This window comes from Hemitrygon akajei, chromosome 7 (genome assembly GCF_048418815.1).
Source record: "Hemitrygon akajei chromosome 7, sHemAka1.3, whole genome shotgun sequence".
In the NCBI taxonomy this organism is placed as follows: domain Eukaryota; kingdom Metazoa; phylum Chordata; class Chondrichthyes; order Myliobatiformes; family Dasyatidae; genus Hemitrygon; species Hemitrygon akajei.
Window position 1 is genome coordinate 134,289,122 of NC_133130.1, and position 19,306 is coordinate 134,308,427.

At 41.5% G+C, this 19,306-nt stretch overlaps 1 protein-coding gene across 1 annotated transcript in view; it reads left to right on the top strand.

The window, feature by feature from the left end:
• dnah10 (dynein axonemal heavy chain 10) overlaps positions 1-19,306 on the top strand; it is a 281,462-nt gene that overhangs the window by 35,506 nt on the left and 226,650 nt on the right. Inside the window, exons 7-10 of the mRNA XM_073052027.1 lie at positions 481-638; positions 3,127-3,357; positions 6,762-6,952; positions 17,185-17,383. Of these exons, the coding sequence (XP_072908128.1) occupies positions 481-638; positions 3,127-3,357; positions 6,762-6,952; positions 17,185-17,383 (779 nt within the window). The remainder of the gene's footprint in view (positions 1-480; positions 639-3,126; positions 3,358-6,761; positions 6,953-17,184; positions 17,384-19,306) is intronic.

The following is a 19,306-nucleotide window of genomic DNA, read 5'->3' on the forward strand; positions in this document are numbered from 1 at the left end:
GCCAAGGACAGATCCTCTGAGATATATACATGCAGGAACTTAAACTAGTTTACCCTTTCCATTGCTGACCTATGAGTGTATGTTCTCCCAAACTCCTCTTTCTGAAGTCCACAATCACTTTCTTATTCTTGCTGATGCTGAATGCGAGATGGATGTTGTGACACCACTCAACCTGCCGATATATCTCAAATTAGTTGTGGTTAATGTAATAAATGCTTCCCATAGCCCATCAGTTTGCTCCTGAACTAAGAGTTTAGGTTATAATAAAGCACTGAGCAGAGAGATATTGATGCCTTTTCTATTTTGAGTAGAATTTGTATTTGTGGTACAAACCTAGATCTTATGCCAGCCTCCAAGCAAATATATCTCCTTCATTAGTACTGACCCAATTTCTCCCTCCATAGATGCTGCCTGACCTGCACAGTATTTCCAGCATCTCCAGAGTTTGCTTTTGAAATGTTTACCTTCTCTTTTCACCAGGTGAAATCAAACTTGAGATGCCTCCAATTGACCTTGATGCAGATTTGGACCAATTTGCTTTTGATCCAATTATAAGGGAAATGCTGGAACAGAGTATAATGAACTGGCAGATGCAAATCACTACAGCTCTTGAAGAGCAGCTGACAAAGACACCCCAGGTACCTTGAGTTACCATCCAAGTTCATCTTAATATTACTGGAAAGTTTTAAATGAATACTTCTGAAATCATAAAACTCTTTTTGTAACACTGTCTGGTTCTATTGCTAGATATCCCTTGTCATCAGTCTATTCTGTAGATTCCAATAGTGGTGTTATTAATATTCTCTGGACACAAATCTCACCTTTTGGTACAATTCTTTTCAAGAGATACTCATGTTTATTTGGTATCATGTCATCTCTTTTCAGGGATAGTCAGATGGATTTGTGCATGAGAAATCATATCTGACAAATCTTGTAAGAATTTTTCAAGCAGGGTAACCAAAGTTAGAGGAGGGTAGTGCAATGGACAGCAAGGCTTTTGACTTTATCCTGGCAGTTTGGAAGTATAGATCATGTGGGATTCAGGGAGAGATAGCTAGTTGGATTCATAATTGGCTCAATGGTAGGAAGCTGAGAGGGATACTTGAAGGTTGTTTCTCAGACTCAGGCTTATTTGTGCTGAAAGCTGTGCTTTGGGTTAGTGTTGGGACCTTCATCAATCATTACTTATATAAGCATGGTAGTGTAATGGTTAGCATAACACTTTACAGTACCAGTGACTCAGGTTCAATTCCCATCACTGCCTGTAAGGAGTTTGCACATTGTCCCAGCAACGACATGGGTTTGCTCCGGGTGCTCTGGTTGGTAAGTTAATTGGTCATTGTAAGTTGTGCTGTGATTAGGCTAGGGTTAAGTTGGGAGTTGCGGGGTGGTGTTGCGCAAAGGGACGGAAAGGCGTGTTCTGTGCTGCGTCTCAATAAATAAATAAATTGAATTATTTGTGGACGAAACTCAAATTAGTGGTATTGTAAACAATGAAGAAGGATTACCTGGAGATCTTAATCAGTCAAGGACTGGCAAATGGCTTTCAATTCAGATAAATGTGAAGTATTGTATTTTGGGAAGTCAAGTCAAGTCACTTTTATTGTCATTTCGACCATAACTGCTGGTACAGTACACAGTGAAAATGAGACAACGTTTTTCAGGACCATGGTGTTATATGACACAGTACAAAAACTAGACTGAACTACTTAAAAAAAATAACATGAAGAAAGCTACACTAGACTACAGACCTACACAGGACTACATAAAGTGCACAAAAACAGTACAGGCATTACAATAAATAATAAACAGGACAATAGGGCAAGGTGTCAGACTAGGCTGTGGGTATTGAGGAGTCTGATAGCTTGTGGGAAGAAACTGTTACACAGTCTGGTCATGAGAGCCCGAATGCTTCGGAGCCTTTTCCCAGACGGCAGGAGGGAGAAGAGATTTTATGAGGGGTGCATGGGGTCCTTCATAATGCTGTTTCCTTTGCGGATGCAGCGTGTAGTGTAAATGTCCGTGATGGCGGGAAGAGAGTCCCCGATGATCTTCTCAGCTGACCTCACTATCCGCTACAGGGTCTTGCGATCCGAGACGGTGCAATTTCCGAACCAGGCAGTGACGCAGCTGCTCAGGATGCTCTCGATACACCCCCTGTAGAATGTGATGAGTAGAAACCCAGTGAATGGTTGGACCCTGGGGAGTGTTATGGAACAGAGGGATCTAGGAGTACAGTACATAGTTCACTGAAAGTGGTTTCACTGTAGACAGGATGACAAGATGACAGGATGGCATGCTGCCTTCATCAGTTAGAGCACCGAGTACAGGAGCTGGGACATTATGTTGCAGATGTGCAACTTTGGTAAGACTAGGGACCATGTGCAGAGAGATTGGTTTAGTTTAATTTGGCATGTTGGACAGCATAGATGTTGTGGGCTGAAGGGCCTGTTCCTCTCTTGTATTGTCCTGTGAAAGCCAATGTGTAATACAGCAGATGATTAAGAGGACAGATGATTATGGAAATAAAGAAGCCTTATTGCAAATGTATAGGGCCTAGGTAAGAGAACACCACAAATATCTTGTGTATTTTTGGTCGACTAACCAAAGAAAGGAGGTACCTGGCTTAGAGGGAATACAGCAAAATTTTGCTGGATTGGTCTCAGACATGAGGGGTGGGGGGACAAGTGGTCGACTTCTGCCTTCATGTTTTAACCACAGTCTGTGTTAACATACAATATTAATACCAATACTCCCTGCACCGTATTGGTACTCTCTGCTGTTGATGTTAACTTCTTCAGCACCCGCACTGTGAAGCATTACATTCCCCACACTCATTGTTGGCCATGTACTCTGCTCTGTCACTATATAGTTACAGGAATTCCTTTATGGCGTAAGCAACATTTTCTAATCATTAAATGTAGTAACAAGTAATGGTTATAAAGACCCTTAGTTTGGTAATGTTAAAGACTGAGATAATTTTGTAAATTACGCATGCTGCCATATGGTTCTATCTTCAGTGGTTTGATTACTTTTACTCTCTGTGAAGTGCAAGTGGGTGTTGTGATATTATCTTGTGAAGATAAAGTGGGGAAAAAATGCTGTTTTATCTAAACACTTCCTTAGGGCAACGGTCCGCTAGCTGAAATTGATTTCTGGCGTGAGCGTAATGCTACTCTCAGTGCTCTAAGTGAACAGCTCAAGCTGCCTGTGGTGAAGCGGATTGCCAAGTTTGTGGGCAAATCTGACCAGAGTTTAATCCAGAACTTCAATTTAATCATTGCTGATCTCACCAAGTACCATGTGGAAGCTGCAGACAACGTCAGGTTCCTTTCAACACTGGAACGGCATTTTAAGGTAAAGGGAAAATATGGTCTTTGTACATCAAGTAGACACATGACTCACTTGATAATAAAACTGTATAAATGACTCACGATAAATAAAAACAGAAATATTTCTTTCTGTGAGAACACGTGCAAGACTCTTCTACAGGACCAATGGTAAAACTTCACTTGGTCTCCTTGTTTGTCAAGAACCTGAGACAGTTGTTTGGACAGTTTTGGCATTTGTTGAGTTGAACTGACTCTAGAACATAGAACAGTGAAGAACAGGGCCGGGCCCGTGGTCCATGATGTTGTCCAAACTTATACAACTTCTCCTTGCAGATAATATTCTCTGATTTAGGCAGTATTCTAGTGAATCTCTAAAGCCCTCTCCTGTAAAGCAGTGACCATAAATGTGCACAGTATTCCAAATATGACCTAACCGATACTTTAATACTTGTGCATCTGAACTGTCCCTCACCACCGACTCATGAAACCAGTCATGGACAATGGTAGATGCAAAACACTTGAACAAATACTCCATCCACACAAAGACCTGAATGCCAACATGGCACAATATTGATTTGTTAGGTGTTAAGGCCATAAGACAGGAGCAGAATTGGGTCATTTAGGTCAATATTTTCTATTTAATAAAGGAAAGAATGGCCTTTATAATTGCATGTATTTGGCCAACAAATGATGACGCTGGAACTTCCATTTATCTAGCACCTATCAAATCAATGCTCTATATTTTGCCCAACTCCAAACAATATAGATTTATTTCTTTGGAATTTAGAAAAATTAAGTATGAAGTAAGAAGATAGAAAATGCATGTCAAAATAGTGATGTTACAATAGTCATGGGGGTTTCAATATCAAGGTAGATTGTGAAAATCACAGGTTGGTGCTGGATTCCAGGAGAAGGAATTTCTAGTGTGCCTATGAGATGGCTTTTTAGAGCAACTCATGGTCGAGCCCACCAGGGGATCAGCTGTTCTGGATTGGGTGTTGTGCAATGAATTGCCCAGGATCCTGAAAGAGGTGGCTGAAGAGATTGTGGAGACATTGGTAGTGATTCTTTTACTACTAGATTCTGGAATGGTTCTGGGAGACTGGAAAATTTCAAATGTTACTCCACCCTTCAAGAAGGAAGAGAAGCAAAAGAAAGGAAAGTATAGGCCAGTTAGTCTGACCTCAGTGGCTGGGAAGAGTTGGAGTTGATTGTTGAGGATGTGTTTTTGGGGTACTTGGAGGCACATGATAAAATAGGCTGTAGTCAGCTTGGTTTCCTCAAGGGAAATTCTTGCCTGACAGAGCTGTTGGAATTCTTTGAAGAAATAATAAGCAGGATAAACAAAAGAAAATTGGTTGATGTTTTATACTTGGATTTTCAGAAGACCTTTGACAAAATGCCATATATGAGGTTTCTTAACAAGCTTCAAGCCCATGCTATTACAGGAAAGATTCAGCATGGATAAAACAGTGGCTGATTGGCAGGAGGCAAAGAGTGGGAATAAAGGGAGCCTTTTCTGGCTGGCTGCTGGTGACTAGTGGTGTTCCACAGCAGTCTATGTTGGGACCGATTCTTTTCATGTTATACGTTCATGATTTGGATGATGGAATTGATGATTTTATTGCAAAGTTTGCAGACAATGTGAAGACAGGTGGAGGAGCAGGTAATTTCGAGGAAGTAGAGGGGCTACAGAAGGGCTTAGATTAGGAGAATAGGCAAAGAAATGGCAGATGCAGCAGAGCATCAGGAAGTATATGATCATGCACTTCGGCAGAAAAATGAAAGGATTGACTATTTTCTAAAAGGAGAGAAAATACAAAACACGGAGGTGCAAAGGAACTTGGGACTCCTTGTGCAGGATTCCCTAAAGGTTAATTTGCAGATTGAGTCTGTGGTGAGGAAGGCAAATTGTGGTGAACTACATATACCTGTCTGGACACGCCCACCCCCCCCCCCCCCCCGCTGACTGCTCCTGTGGCTCCTCCCACAGACCCTGGTATAAAGGCGATTGGAGACACAGCCCCGGCCTCTCAGTCTCCAGGATGTAGTGAGGTGGTCATTTGCTGCTTGTTCTTTCTTCCAGCCAATAAAAGCCTATATCTCGCCTCACGTCTCCGAGAGTTATTGATGGTGCATCACAAATGTAATGTTAGCATTTGTTTCAAGAGAACTAGAATATAAAAGCAAGGATGTAATGTTGAGAGTTTAAAAAGTACTAGTGAGGCCTTACTTGTAGTAGTGTGAGCAGCTTTGGGTCCCTTATCTTAGAAAAGATGTGCTGAAACTGGAGAGGATCCAAAGGAGGTTCATGAAAGTGATTCCAGGATTGAATGGCTTGTCATATGAAGAACTGTTTGATGGCTCTGGTCCAGTATTCACTGGAATTTAGAAAAATGAGGGGTGACCTTTTTGAAACCTGTCGCATGGTGAAAGGTCATGATAGAGTGGATGTGGGGAGGATGTTTCCTCTGGTGGGAGAGTCTAAGACCAGAGCATACAGCTTCAGAATAGAGAGGCATCCTTTTAGAACAGAGATGAGGAGGAATTTCTTTACCCAGAAAGTGGTGAATCTGTGGAATTCTTCGCCACAGGCAGCTGTGGAGTCCAAGTCTATATGTATGTTTAAGGCAGTGGTTAATAGATTCTTGATTGGTCAGGGTATGAAGGGATATGATGAGAAGGCAAGAAATTGGGACCGAGAGGAAAATTGGATCAGCCGGGATGAAATGGTGGTGTAGGCTTAATGGGCTAAATGGCTTAATTCTCCTCGTATATCTTATGTTCTTATTAAAGCATAGAAGATCCTTGGGGGCATTGCAAGGAAGATATTGAGATGTTTCCACTAATGAGAAAATCTTGAACAAGAGGACATAATTACAAGATTAGGGGGTAGTCATTTAAAAATGAGGTGCATGAGAACTTCTTGCAGAAGGTGTTATATCTCTGGAATGCCCAAAGATTTTTTTCATTCTTTATTAGAGTCATACAGCATAGAAACAGATCCTCTGACCCAACTTGTCTTTACTACTGTTTTCATTTCTTTCATCTGTTTTCAATTTTAGCATGCTTGCTGGAGTGGTACGGTAGCGAAGTGGTTAGTACAATGCTTTCCAGTACAGCGGGTCTGAAAGGAGTTTGTATGTTCTCCCTTTGTGGGTTTTCTCTGGGTGCTCCGGTTTCTTCCCACAGTCTAAAGATGTAATGGTTGGTATGTTAATTGGTCATTGTAAATTGTCCCGTGATTAGGCTTTGATTAAATCGGGGTTGTTGGGGGTGTGGTTCTAAGAGCAAGAAGGCCTATTCCATGCTGTACCTCAGTAAATAAAAAAATAAATAAAAGTGATGTGCAGTATTCAGTGAGCAATGTTCAGTTTTATTTTCTTGTTTACAAAATGAAGGCTTTTAACATGCATCCCTGTGTATTAGAATCTTTCACAAGGAACAAGATTTCAAGTTGTCCTGGATACAATCCCTTCCATGATGAATGCCTTAAGGATGGTTTGGATTATTTCTCGCCATTACAACAAAGATGAACGAATGGTGCCCCTTATGGAGAGGATTGCATGGGAGATTTCAGAGCGAGTTCGCAAAGTTATCAACGTACGGGACATATTTAAGTACGTATGTGCTATCAGTTGATTTTGAACTTCCTACTTATTTGTCGGGTGGTGGGGTGGAGATGCATCTCTACCAAAGGAGGTGTAAGGCATTCTTTTCTCTGCTAGCTTGCAGGTCACCCTTGAGCAAGATGTAGCACCTGCTTAGCCCCCCTCCTCCCAAAGCCACGGGAGCAGGTGGGGGATGGTCGTATTAGAAGCTGGTGCATATCACAAGCTATGGTTTGGGTTACTTTGAAGAGTATTGATAATGGCTGGGATCACCCGTCTTGTGAAGACACTGCCCAGGAGAAGGCAATGTTAAACCACTTCTGTAGAAAAATCTGCCAATAACAGTCATGGTCATGGAAAGACCTTGATCACCTACATGATACGGCTTGGCATATAATGATGATGATGACTTATTTGTAGAAATACTTACTGAATAGATGCCTGACTGTGCCCCTGTCTCAGCTCGTGTGGCTGAAACTAACAATCATGCTTTGTCCCCTGCTGGATTGATGAATCCTGCTTGTTCCTAATTGGAGTTCTTCATTCTGTCCTCTAAAAGGAAAGAGAGCCAAGCACTAACCAACTCCTGACACTCTTTAAGCAATACCACAATATTAAACTGTCCTTTTATCAATACCAGATCCTGCATGGTTTCACTGCTTCTAAACACATTAATCACCAGCTCTACTATACTCATTGTGGTTTAAAACCCTTTCACTTTTTTCAACACTACTCCTTTCACTCCACTTAAAGACCTCTGTGCTCTCCAGTTCTGGCCTCTTGATTTTCCCTGGACTTAATTGATCTGCTGTTGCTGATCATGCCAATGGTACCCAAGGTTTGCATCTCCTTCCCTAAAGCTTTCTACCTTGCCATTTCATTTCCTTTCTTTTTCCATCTCTTTTGTCCAAGCTTTTGATCATCTGCCCTCGCACTTTGTTTTTATTTTATTTGTTGAAATACAGCACGAAATTGGCTCTTCCAGCCCTTCGAACAGCGCCGCCCAGCAATTCCCCGATTTTAACCCTAGCCTAATCACAGGAAAATTTACAATGACCAACTAATCTCCTAACTGGTATGTCTTTAGGCTGTGGGAGGAAACCGCAAAACCCAGGTGAAACTCATATGGTCATGGGGAAAACATACAAACTTTTTACAGGCAGCAACAGGAATCGCCTGTACTGTTAAGTGTTGTGTTAACCACAATGCTCCCATGCCACCCTTTGTGGTCTGGCATCAATTTTTTGCTAATAATGCACTTGTGGAAAAAACTTTGAGATGCTTCTGCAACATTAAAGGTGCTATTTAAATACAAAAAGATCGTAAACCAGCGGGTTGTTGTTATGTCTCCCACTCACTGTGAAAATGGGGGACACCTCCTTCTCTCTTGCCAGGGAGAGAGAGAACCTGTGGTTTGCGGAATTTTGGATGAAATGCGAAGCTTTTGGGGTAACTTTGGTCTGTGTCTTTGCTATTGCTTAGCACACGCTTGGGCTCAGTGATGGTACCAATGCTTGTTTTTTTGCTGGTGGTGGGAGGGGAATTGTTGCTTATGTGCGGGAGGGGGAGCTGGGGGGTACTTTGGGGTTTTCACGTTTAACTGTCGTTCATTCTTTGGGGCACTTCTCTGTTTTTGTGGATGTTTGCGAAGAAAAAGCATTTCAGGATGTGTATTGTATACATTTCTCTGACATTAAATTTGACCTTTGAACCTTTGAAATGCTAGCTGTTTTTGGAGGTGGGTGTTTGCACCTTTTAGAGATGCTTTTATATAATAGTGGAAAATTGGATTCATGTGGTGCCTTTGTCCTACTTGCTATCAAAGAAGGATAGTTTTGTATCAGCTGAATCTCTTCTATTGACCAATGAGCATGTTACATTAAGAAGGATGTAGATACAGTATATAGATATATGAACATGACGTTGACCCACACATTACAAATAGAAACAGCAGTAGCCCTCGTGGCCCTTTGACCCTGCTCCACATTTCATTAAGTTGTATAACTGAATCTCCTTTATTAACAAATGAGCAGTTAGATTGAAAAGAATGTATGATTCTGTAGCTATAATGAACATGAAATTGACCTTCACGTCAGAGACGTGATGTGATGCCCCTTGTCTAAAAAGGATGTACTGGCATTGGAGACGGTTCAAAGCAGGTTCAAGAAAATCATTCTGCAATTGAAAGGCTTATCATATGAGGAGCACTTGAAGGCTCTGGGCCTCTATTCAATTGAATTCAGAAGAATGAGGGTGGATCTCATTGAAATCTATTGAATATTGAAAGGCCTCAATAGAATGGATGTGGAGAGGATGTTTCCTATAGTGGGGAAGTCTAAGGCCAGAGGACACAGCGTCAAAATAGAGGGACATCCTTTTTAGAACAAAACTGAGGTAGAATTTCTTTAGCCAGAGAGTGGTGAATCTGTGGAATATTGTTGCTATAGATGGCTGTGGAGGCCAAGTCACTGGGTATATTTAAGGCAGAGGTTGATAGATTCTTGATTAGTCAGGGCATGAAGGGGTACAGGGGAGAAGATAGGAGATTGGGGCTGAGATGGAAATGGATCAACCATGATGAAATGGTGGAGCAGACTCGATGGGCCTAATGGCTCAATTCTGCTCCTATGTCTTATGGTCTAAATAGAAGCAGTAGTAGCCTTTTTGGCTTTTTGAGCCTGCTCCACACTTCATCAAAACTGGCCGATCTTTTACTTTGATACCATTTTCTTCCCGTATTGAGGTACTGCTTTATTTTTCTGTTAACCAGAAACCTGTGAATGCATTCAAATACAGGAGCTGCGTAGTGTTTTGTGTAGAACCTCAACCCTCTGAGTGGTGAAGTTCCTTTTCACTTTATCCTAAATGGCTGACCCATCATGTGCAACTGAGGGCCACAGCTACTAGTGGGACCTGAGTTATATCCTGACCTCTGGTGCCGTTTGTATGGAAGCTGTGTGTTCTCCCTACACTAAATGGTTTGCCCCAGGGTCCCAAATATTTGCTGTAACCTGTCCTGAGTGTAGGTGGCTGGAGAATCAGGGAGGATTTGACTAGGTGTATATAAAAGAATTGTTAACAGGGAATGAGAGAAATGGAAGAGTCTGAAAACTGGCATACACACAATGGGTTGAATGGCCTCGTTGTGCCACATAAATATTACATAAAACATGAACATTTGAGACTGTGAGCCCAGGTTCTAGACTCCCAAATGAGGGAAACCATTCTCTCTGTGTAGAAGTTTGTATGTTTTGATGAGGTTTCCTTTCAAAGAATTAGAGTTCCACCATCCATGCCAATTCTGGTTTCCAGCACTTGGACCATTCCCTTTTGTGTCTTGCCAATTCAAGTGCTCACCCTGATAACTTTTTAAGTGTTGTGAGAAATTCTGCCTCCACCACCTATTCAGGCAGTGCATTCTGCAAAATATTTTTCCTCTGATCCCTTTTAAAGCTCTTATCCCATAATCTAAAGCTACCATAAGACCATAAGATTTGGCCCATTTGTTCACCATATTCCAAATGAGGCCTCACCAGTGCCTTATAAAGCCTCAATATTATATCCTTACTTTTATATTCTCTCCTAGGTGATTCCAAATAACCTGGAGTATTCAAAGTTATTAGAGTAACATAAAGTCACTGAGGCTGTTCTAAGGACAGGCTTAGAATTCTCAGTCTCTTCTCATGTCATCCGGGAAACAGTCTGGAGCACCATTTCTACACTCCCTTGGAATTGGAATTGGTTTATTATTGTCACATGTACTGAGGTAAAGTGAAAAGCTTGTCTTGCATACTGTTCTTCAGATCAATTCATTACATGTTGCAGTGAGGTAGTACAAGGGAAAAGAATGACAGAACGCAGAATGAAGTGTTGCAGTTATAGCAAAAGTGCGGTGCAGGCAGACAATAGTGTGCAAGATCACTAGGTAAGGAGGTTAATATTATGCACAATACTTCATATGTGGTTTCACAAAGCCCTATGTAATAGTAATAATACATTTCTCTTCTTGTATTTAATCCTCTTGCAATAAAGGCTAATATACGGTTTATCTTTGTAATTAACTGCTTTTAATGAATGTGTACAAGGATACCCAATGTCCTTCTGAACATCAACATTTCTCAATCTCTCACTATTTAAAACACACCGAGGATTTCAGCTATTTCCACTGAGGTGGATTACCTCCTGTCTTTCCACATTATACTCCATCTGCCATTAGTTTGTCTGCATTCCCTTGCAGCCTCAGCACAACTCCTGAACCCCTTTGTTCGAAATTCTGGTTTCCATCCTTGATCTCAGTTCAGTGCTTGTGCTGTTGTTACGAACCCCGTAACTGGGTTACTTACCAGCAAAGATAGAGGCATCTGTTGGAGTCTGGTGATACTATTTTTAACAGTATTTATTAGTAAAAATACACAAAAATACTATCAATACAAATATACAGATAATAAACGTCATCAATACTAAACCTAAAAGTGCGGGTATAATAATAATCAATAAGAAACAAGCTGTATCGTTGTCTAGGGGATAATGAATTGTCCGATGGAAATCTAAAGTTCATTTCAGTTCATTCAGGCTGCAGCCGTTGTTCGTTTGTCGCTGTGTTGCAATTGTTGGAGAGAGAGAGAGAAATAGAAAAACTTGCCGGCTTTCCTTGTTACAATCTTGATCCGTATCTGTCCTTTTGCTAGACCGTTCTGTAGAGGACTCGTCACCCAGGTAAGGATGGACACACACACAAGCCCCCCACCGGTCTTGTACGTTTCTCCTGGTGTGTCTGACGGGTGTTCCCCCCAGATCCGACTTTTATCCTCACTCACGGGGTCTCAGATGTCAATCAGGTTGGGATGATGCAATCCCTCAACCAGACCACTCTGGTTGTCCCCTGAGGGGTTTCAATGAATAGTACAGTACTGAATACACAATTCCTTTTCCAAGAGACAATAGCAGTAATCAGTGGTTCCATTCCACGTTTGTTAGGAGACATTCCAAGCCTTGTGTATTCTGCGGTGTCTATAACAACTGCCTTTGCTGTTCCTGTGTCTCTCTCATTACTGATTTGCTGTGTATCTCTCTCATTTCCTGGGTCTCAGACCCGAAATAATAGCGATCTTGCGATCCTCAAAAGGGGGGTGGGCGGGCATTGACGATTCGGGACCCTTCTGTCTATCAGATTTGCTCCTCATTTGTAACACCCCCATCCTTCTAAGGATTTTTGCCACAGGTAAAAATCAACTAATACAGAGTCTTACAGAATTTCAGAATCTAACACAATACAGAAGAGTTTTTTTTTCACTACAGAGTAATACAGTTATACATTCAATTCAGCATCGAAACAGTTAGCGATTACATTGTCACTTCCTTTAATATCTTAATATCTTGTACCTTAATAAATTCCTGTAGCATCAGACTCCAATTTAATAACCACCTATTTTTATTCCTTTTCTTCAGCAAAACAAAACTAAAGAGTTGTGATCTTAGCTTACGTGTATATTACAAAAGTTCATGCAAATACTAATCTTTATTTTACTTTCAAACTTAACAGTCAATCTTCCATGGTGTTGTCTTTATTATTTACATGTTTTGTTGAAATCCCTTAAAACCAGATTCTGTTATTTAAAGTGGCATTTTTCACCCTTTGCCCCTTTTCCAGTTAATTCTCACGTGTTTTGCTTGCTTACCAGTATGGAATAGGCTTTTGCATGCTCCTTTCATAGGAGTTATTTTATCAACAATGTTTTCCAAACTTAGCCCATTTTCTGAACTTCCACACAATTCTTTATTTTTAAGCAAGTCGTTAGTTTTATCTTCAGGACCCTTCATTCTATTAGTTTTCAGTTTAATATCTGCAAGCGATCCCTCTTTGTCCAAACAACATTTCAAATCCTGCCTCTTCGCAGCACACCCTTGAATAACATTAGCGCGTGGGGCACCTTTACATTCCAAATCAAACTGTAATTGATTTGCAGGCACCGTGTTAACAAGCCATTGTCCCTTCAGCCTGGTTACTGCTTCTGACACCAATCCAGACTTTAAATTTTCTTCATTCAACTTAGGAACTACACTTTTCCCTTCTCCTTCAATAATAATATCCACATCACCACCTTTTATCTCCTCACTAACTTTTAACACACCTTCGAACACAAACAACTGGGAATTCTCACTTCCCACTATTACCAAGGTTAACCCTTTCTTCACTGAACCAAGTCCATCTGACCCACAAGGACTGCATTCCTTTTTAACTGAATCAGATACCTCAGACTTTTCCTGAGTTTCATTACTAGGTTCAGTACCACATGCATCCACATCTTGAACACACTCAAACAGGACCTCTGCCTCTTCCAGGCTTTCAATACCCGTCCCCTTTTCAAATTCTAAGTTCCCCTGATCCTCCCAGTTACTCTCTGGGCAACTCTCTTCCGGAGTAAACTCAACCCTGCGGGCTGAAACAACCTCATCTGCCAACCCAGCAGACTCCTTCAAGGTAATGGCATCCTTTTCATCTAGGACTGCCCTCATTTCATTATCGGGAACACCTTTAAAATTTTCAACTTCTTCAAACAGTTCTGTCAAGCCAGACAGATCATCCATGTCCAACCCTGGACCTTCTAACATTTTTACTCATTTTTCTCATTTTTACTCTGTGCCTCTATAAATTTCCTCCTGGCTAAGGGTAGGTCTACCTCCTCTCCTTTACTCTCTTTCACCTCCCTATTCCCCGTTTTACCACCCTCTAACCCCTCTTGGTACAGGGTTGGTAAAAATGTCTCAGCCAAATTGATACTGGCCTGATTTAAACTGGTCTCTTTCTCAGCTGCCTTTCTCGACATGCTGCGAGTGATCGCGCATGCGGGATAGATCTTGGAATCTAGGGGCGGGTCCTCAACACTTACAGGCTGGCTCGTCAGCTTCATTGCTGACCAAACCTCACCACCAGTTAAATCGTTAGCCAGAAGGACATCCACATCAGTTCTCGGAAATTCTGATCACACCCCTATTTCAACTGGTCCAGATACCAGCTCACAGTTTATAATGATCCTATGCAAAGGCACAGCTTCTGTCCCTTTTCCTATGCCTCTCAAAGCTACCTCTCCCATCTCAGGACCAACATCTAGTACCTTACTGAAAATCAATGACTGCTCAGCTCCAGTGTCTGTCCAGATCCGCACTGGAACTGGTGTTTCTCCCTCTTTCACAGACACGGTCCCTTCTGAAATAAATTTCTCACGCCCCTCTCGTATTCTATCTACCTGGGGCTTTCTCGTTGATTTACTGATCAACACAATACACCCTGTAGGGACTGCTGCTTTCCCTTTTCCTGCCTCCTTCCTTGGAGCAAAGCACTTAGATGCAATATGACCCACCTTTCCACAATTAAAACAGGTCAAGCCAGGACTCCTCCTGCCATCTTGCCTTTCTTCCTCATTTTTACCACTAGCTCCTGGCTGAATCTCTGCCTCAGCTGGCGGGCTTTCTCTACCGTTCCCACGGTCTTTCTGGTAACTCCTATTCGAGGAAAACTTTGTCTTGTGGGTTTGGGCATTTTCATCTGCGAACCTGGCAAATTCGGATATGGACTTATTCGGCTTCTCGTTCAAATACATCCGGATATCATCCGAAACACAACCTTTAAATTCCTCAATCAGAATTAACTCCCTTAAACGCCGAAAATCTTCTTCCACCATTTCTGCTGCACACCAGCGATCCAAGAGCACACCCTTCTCATAGGCAAACTCTGCATACGTCTGATTCCACACTTTCTTTAAATTTCTGAACTTTTGTCTATAGGCCTCAGGTACCAATTCGTAGGCCCGAAGAATGGCCTGTTTTACTTCCTCGTAATTCTCATACTCCTCCTCTTCCACAGACAACGCCGCATATGCTCGTTGTGCCTTCCCTTTTAACACACTTTGTAACAACGCCACCCACTGATCTCTGGGCCACTTCTGACTCACTGCCACCTTTTCAAAATGCAAGAAATAACTATCAACATCCGTCTTCTCGAACGGCGGTACTAATCTAAACTCCCTACTAACATTAAATCGCTCCTCTCGGTCTGGCCCTTGAGCTCTTCACTCTTGCCTTAACTTCTTCATGTCCCGCTCATGTTGCCTCTGTTTCTCCTTCTCCTCATACTCCCTCTGCTTTTCAGCTCTTTCCTTCTCCTTTTCAGCTGCTTCCAGCTGTTTTAACTTAATTTCATGCTCCTTCTCCTTTTCAGCTGGTTCTTGCTGTTTTAACTTAATTTCATGCTCCCTCTGTTTTTCAGCTCTTTCTTTCTCCTTTTCAGCTGCTTCCAGCTGTTTTAACTTAATTTCATGTTCCAACCTTAATTCTTCCAACTCTAACTGAGCCGTCCCACTAGCTGGTACCTTTTCAGGGATATTTTCCAATACCTCAGCCGAAAACACATTCTTCTCAATATAATGCTGAGTTACGACCCTCCGCACCTCCCACTTTTTCATTGACAACCTCACCTCTGCGAGATTTAGTCCTTTTGCAATATTTATCAAGTCCGACTTTGTGGCAGCCTCTAGCGCCTCTGGAGTCGGTTTTTTTTATAAATTTGTCTACATCCATCTTTGCTGGTTTCCCGTCTGGTTACCCGCGCAACCAGATCCAAGTTTGGACTTAAAAGCCCGATTTACTGGCTCTCCAATTTGGTATCAAATCCTGGACGAGCCCCCAGGTTGTTACAAACCCCGTAACTGGGTTACTTACCAGCAAAGATAGAGGCGTCCGTTGGAGTCTGGTGATACTATTTTTAACAGTATTTATTAGTAAAAATACACAAAGATAATATCAATACAAATATACAGATAATATACGTCGTCAATACTAAACCTAAAAGTGCGGGTATAATAATAATCAATAAGAAACAAGCTGTATCATCGTCTAGGGGATAATGAATTGTCCAATGGAAATCTAAAGTTCATTTCAGTTCATACAGGCTGCAGCCGTTGTTTGTTTGTCGCTGTGTTGCAATTGTTGGAGAGAGAGAGAGAAATAGAAAAACTTGCCGGTTTTCCTTGTTACAATCTTGATCCATATCCGTCCTTTAGCTAGACCATTCCGTGGAGGACTCGTCACCCAGGCAAGGATGGACACACACACACAAGCCCTCCACTGGTCTCGTACGTTTCTCCTGGTGTGTCTGAGGGGTGTTCCCCCCAGATCCGACTTTTATCCTCACTCACGGGGTCTCAGGTGTCAATCAGGTTGGGATGATGCAATCCCTCAACCAGACCACTCTGGTTGTCCCCTGAGGGGTTTCAATGAATAGTGCAGTACTCAATACACAATTCCTTCTCCAAGAGACAATAGCAGTAATCAGTGGTTCCATTCCGCGTTTGTTAGGAGACATTCCAAACCTTGTGTATTCTGCGGTGTCTATAACAACTGCCTTTGCTGTTCTTGTGTCTCTCTCATTACTGATATGCTGTGTATCTCTCTCATTTCCTGGGTCTCAGACCCGAAATAATAGCGATCTTGCGATCCTCAAAAGCTGGGGGGGGGGGGGGCGGGCATTGGCAATTCGGGACCCTTCTGTCCATCAGATTTACTCCTCATTTGTAACACTGTTTAGTCTGAACTAGAATTCTCTGAGCTTCATGTTTTAGATACACCAATTTCATGCTGATACCATGTGTGGTATTTCAGAAGAGAGTTTAAATTGAGGTTACTTACCTTCTTGAGTACATCTCAGTGTTCTTAAAAAAGGCAAGGGAGTTCTTGTGGTTTCACCCACAACCACTGAAAGGATTATGTGTGATGCAGAGATTTTACCTGAAAAGTCAACAGTTCCTTTCCCCTCAGATGCTGTCTGACCTATTGAGTTTTTCCAGCAGATTGTGTCTTGCTCCAGGTTCCAGCATCTGCTACCTCTTGTGTCTCACTGAAAATTTTATTGTGATTACTTATTTCATTACTGATCAGGGGCTGTGTTGTACACAAATTGGCCAGTGCATCACTTAAATTACATCAGTGAAAACACGTCATAAATACCTTGGAGGACTCAAGAAAATCTTGTGGTCATGAAAAACATATTCCTACACAGCTCCTATGCTCTACATTTCACTCAGAATGATGAAATGTCTTCGGAACTCACTGCTTTCCCTGCAGTGAGTTTCCCTGCAATGGTTTCAATCCAACAGGAGTATCATATTAGATATGTATTCTTGTCTCCTTTGAAGAACTATAAATAACTTTTATTTTAAAATTGTTTCTCTTTTTTTATCTGAAAGGAGGAACTCGGAGGAAGCAAAAGTAAGTGCCTTAGAAGCCATCCGAACCCTGCAGCTGTGGAAAGATTCCTACTTTGATACCCGTGCTAAAATTGAAGCTTCTGGGAGAGATCAACGCTGGGAATTTGACAGAAAGAGACTGTTTAAGAAAACTGATTACATGATTGTCATCTGTCAGAATATTCATGACATCTTACAGGTAAACCTTTTCTAATAAAAAAAAAAACATTTCCAATGTTTTCTGCAATGGAAGTTTAAAAAAAATATATATTTTAAGTAGTACTCAATTTTAATGGTGTTAAGTGATATTTTTTAAAAAGGACTTGACAATCTTCTGTGATGTTTTCTGAAGGAGCCTGGGAGCTGAATTACACAGGATAATGAAACCAGAATAAATTCAATGATGCCTTTTCACAGGAGGTTTAGGACCACCAACCTCCGGCTTTGCCTCCTGCTAAAGCCTGTGAGGGATGAACTAGGGAACAAGGCCACTTCATCAATAACATCCTTATTGCCCCATTTCCTCACAACCAAGGAGGCCGTTTCAGCCCATTGATTTATGCTGGCTCATCAGAGCATCACATTCACCCAGAACTTTTCCATAAACTTTTCTCCTAACATCCCCATCAACTCCCCCTACAATTTCAAGTTCAAGTTTATTGTTGTTCAACTGTGCACATGTATACTGCCAAATGAGGTGACATTCCTTCAGACCAAGGTGCGCGATATACATAACATATAAAGTAATATTACTACAAATAAATTAACTAATAATAAGGTGCATATACAATACAAGTTAAAAAGTAAACGGTGTAACGCTACTGGTGCTTCATACATGATGAGACCTGGGTGGTGGCAGGGAGTTAAGTAGTCTCACAACCTGGGGGAAGAAGCTGTTTCCCATCCTAACAGTCCTTGTCATAATGTTAGGACACCTCCTGCCTGATGATCGGGGGTCAAAGAGGTTGTTGGACAGATGGGCGGGATCACTGACAATGCCAGGGGCCCTGTGTATGCAGCACTTCTGATGGCTGATAAATATCTACATATCGTGGAAATTTACAGTGGCCACTCAGCCGATAAACCTGCACCTCTTTGGAGTAACTGGAGTACTGAGAGAACCCTACACGGTCACAGGGAGAACGTGCACACAGACCAAATCTGAAGTTGGGATTGAACCCTGGTGGCTTGAGTTATGAGGCAGTATCCTGATCTCTGCCTGTGTGATCAGTCCAGGTGAGTGGATCTGAGTGACAGGAGAAGATCCAGCCCATTATTGTCACATTTCATGTGGTGTCATGGGTTTGCACCTCTGAGGCCCCAGAGCTTATCTTCCTGCCTTAGCTGATGCTGTGTAAATGCAAGTTGGCTAACAACTTTCTTGGCTCACTTTTCAGTACTTGGGGGGAAAAAAGATTGGTAAGCTTGGAGAAGCCAGTGCATGGTGTGCTGCACTCTATCTGACTTGCACTTTTACCATTTATCTGGTTTTCTGCAAACATTCAGGTGAATTTATGCAAAGCCCAGAAGAGATGAGAGACCAACAATGTAGAATAATTGAGCAGGTTTACAGGGAAAGGAATAGTCGTGGGTCAATTGGGAGTCTAGAAAGTGATGAGAAACTAAAGAATAAAATTAAAATTAAGCTAATCATTAACTTCCCAGAAAAGAAAAATAGCTGAAGCTTACACAGATTTGTTGTCTATGTACTTCACCCAGTGGCCTGATTGTGTAACTACCACATGAACTTAACCATTGATGATTGCATTTGAATAAATTGATATAAACAGCAAATCAAAGAATCTACCAAGAAGGCAAATAATATACTTGCACAACAACAATCTCATGTTATTCACGTTTTGTATCTTTATTTTTTAAAAGCTGAATGTTTAAATACTTTGATAGTTGGTATATATTTTCACTACTAACTCATATATATAATCATGTTATTCCCATGTCTTTATCTTTATTATTTTAACTTCTGAATGTTCAAATATTTTGATAATGGGTTTAAAATTCATACTCATCAAGTGAATATTTTGATTAGAGACAGGGTCCTAGAATCATATAGCACAGCATATCCTTCATTTTTATCTTAATCATGTCACTCCTCAGCTTTGTT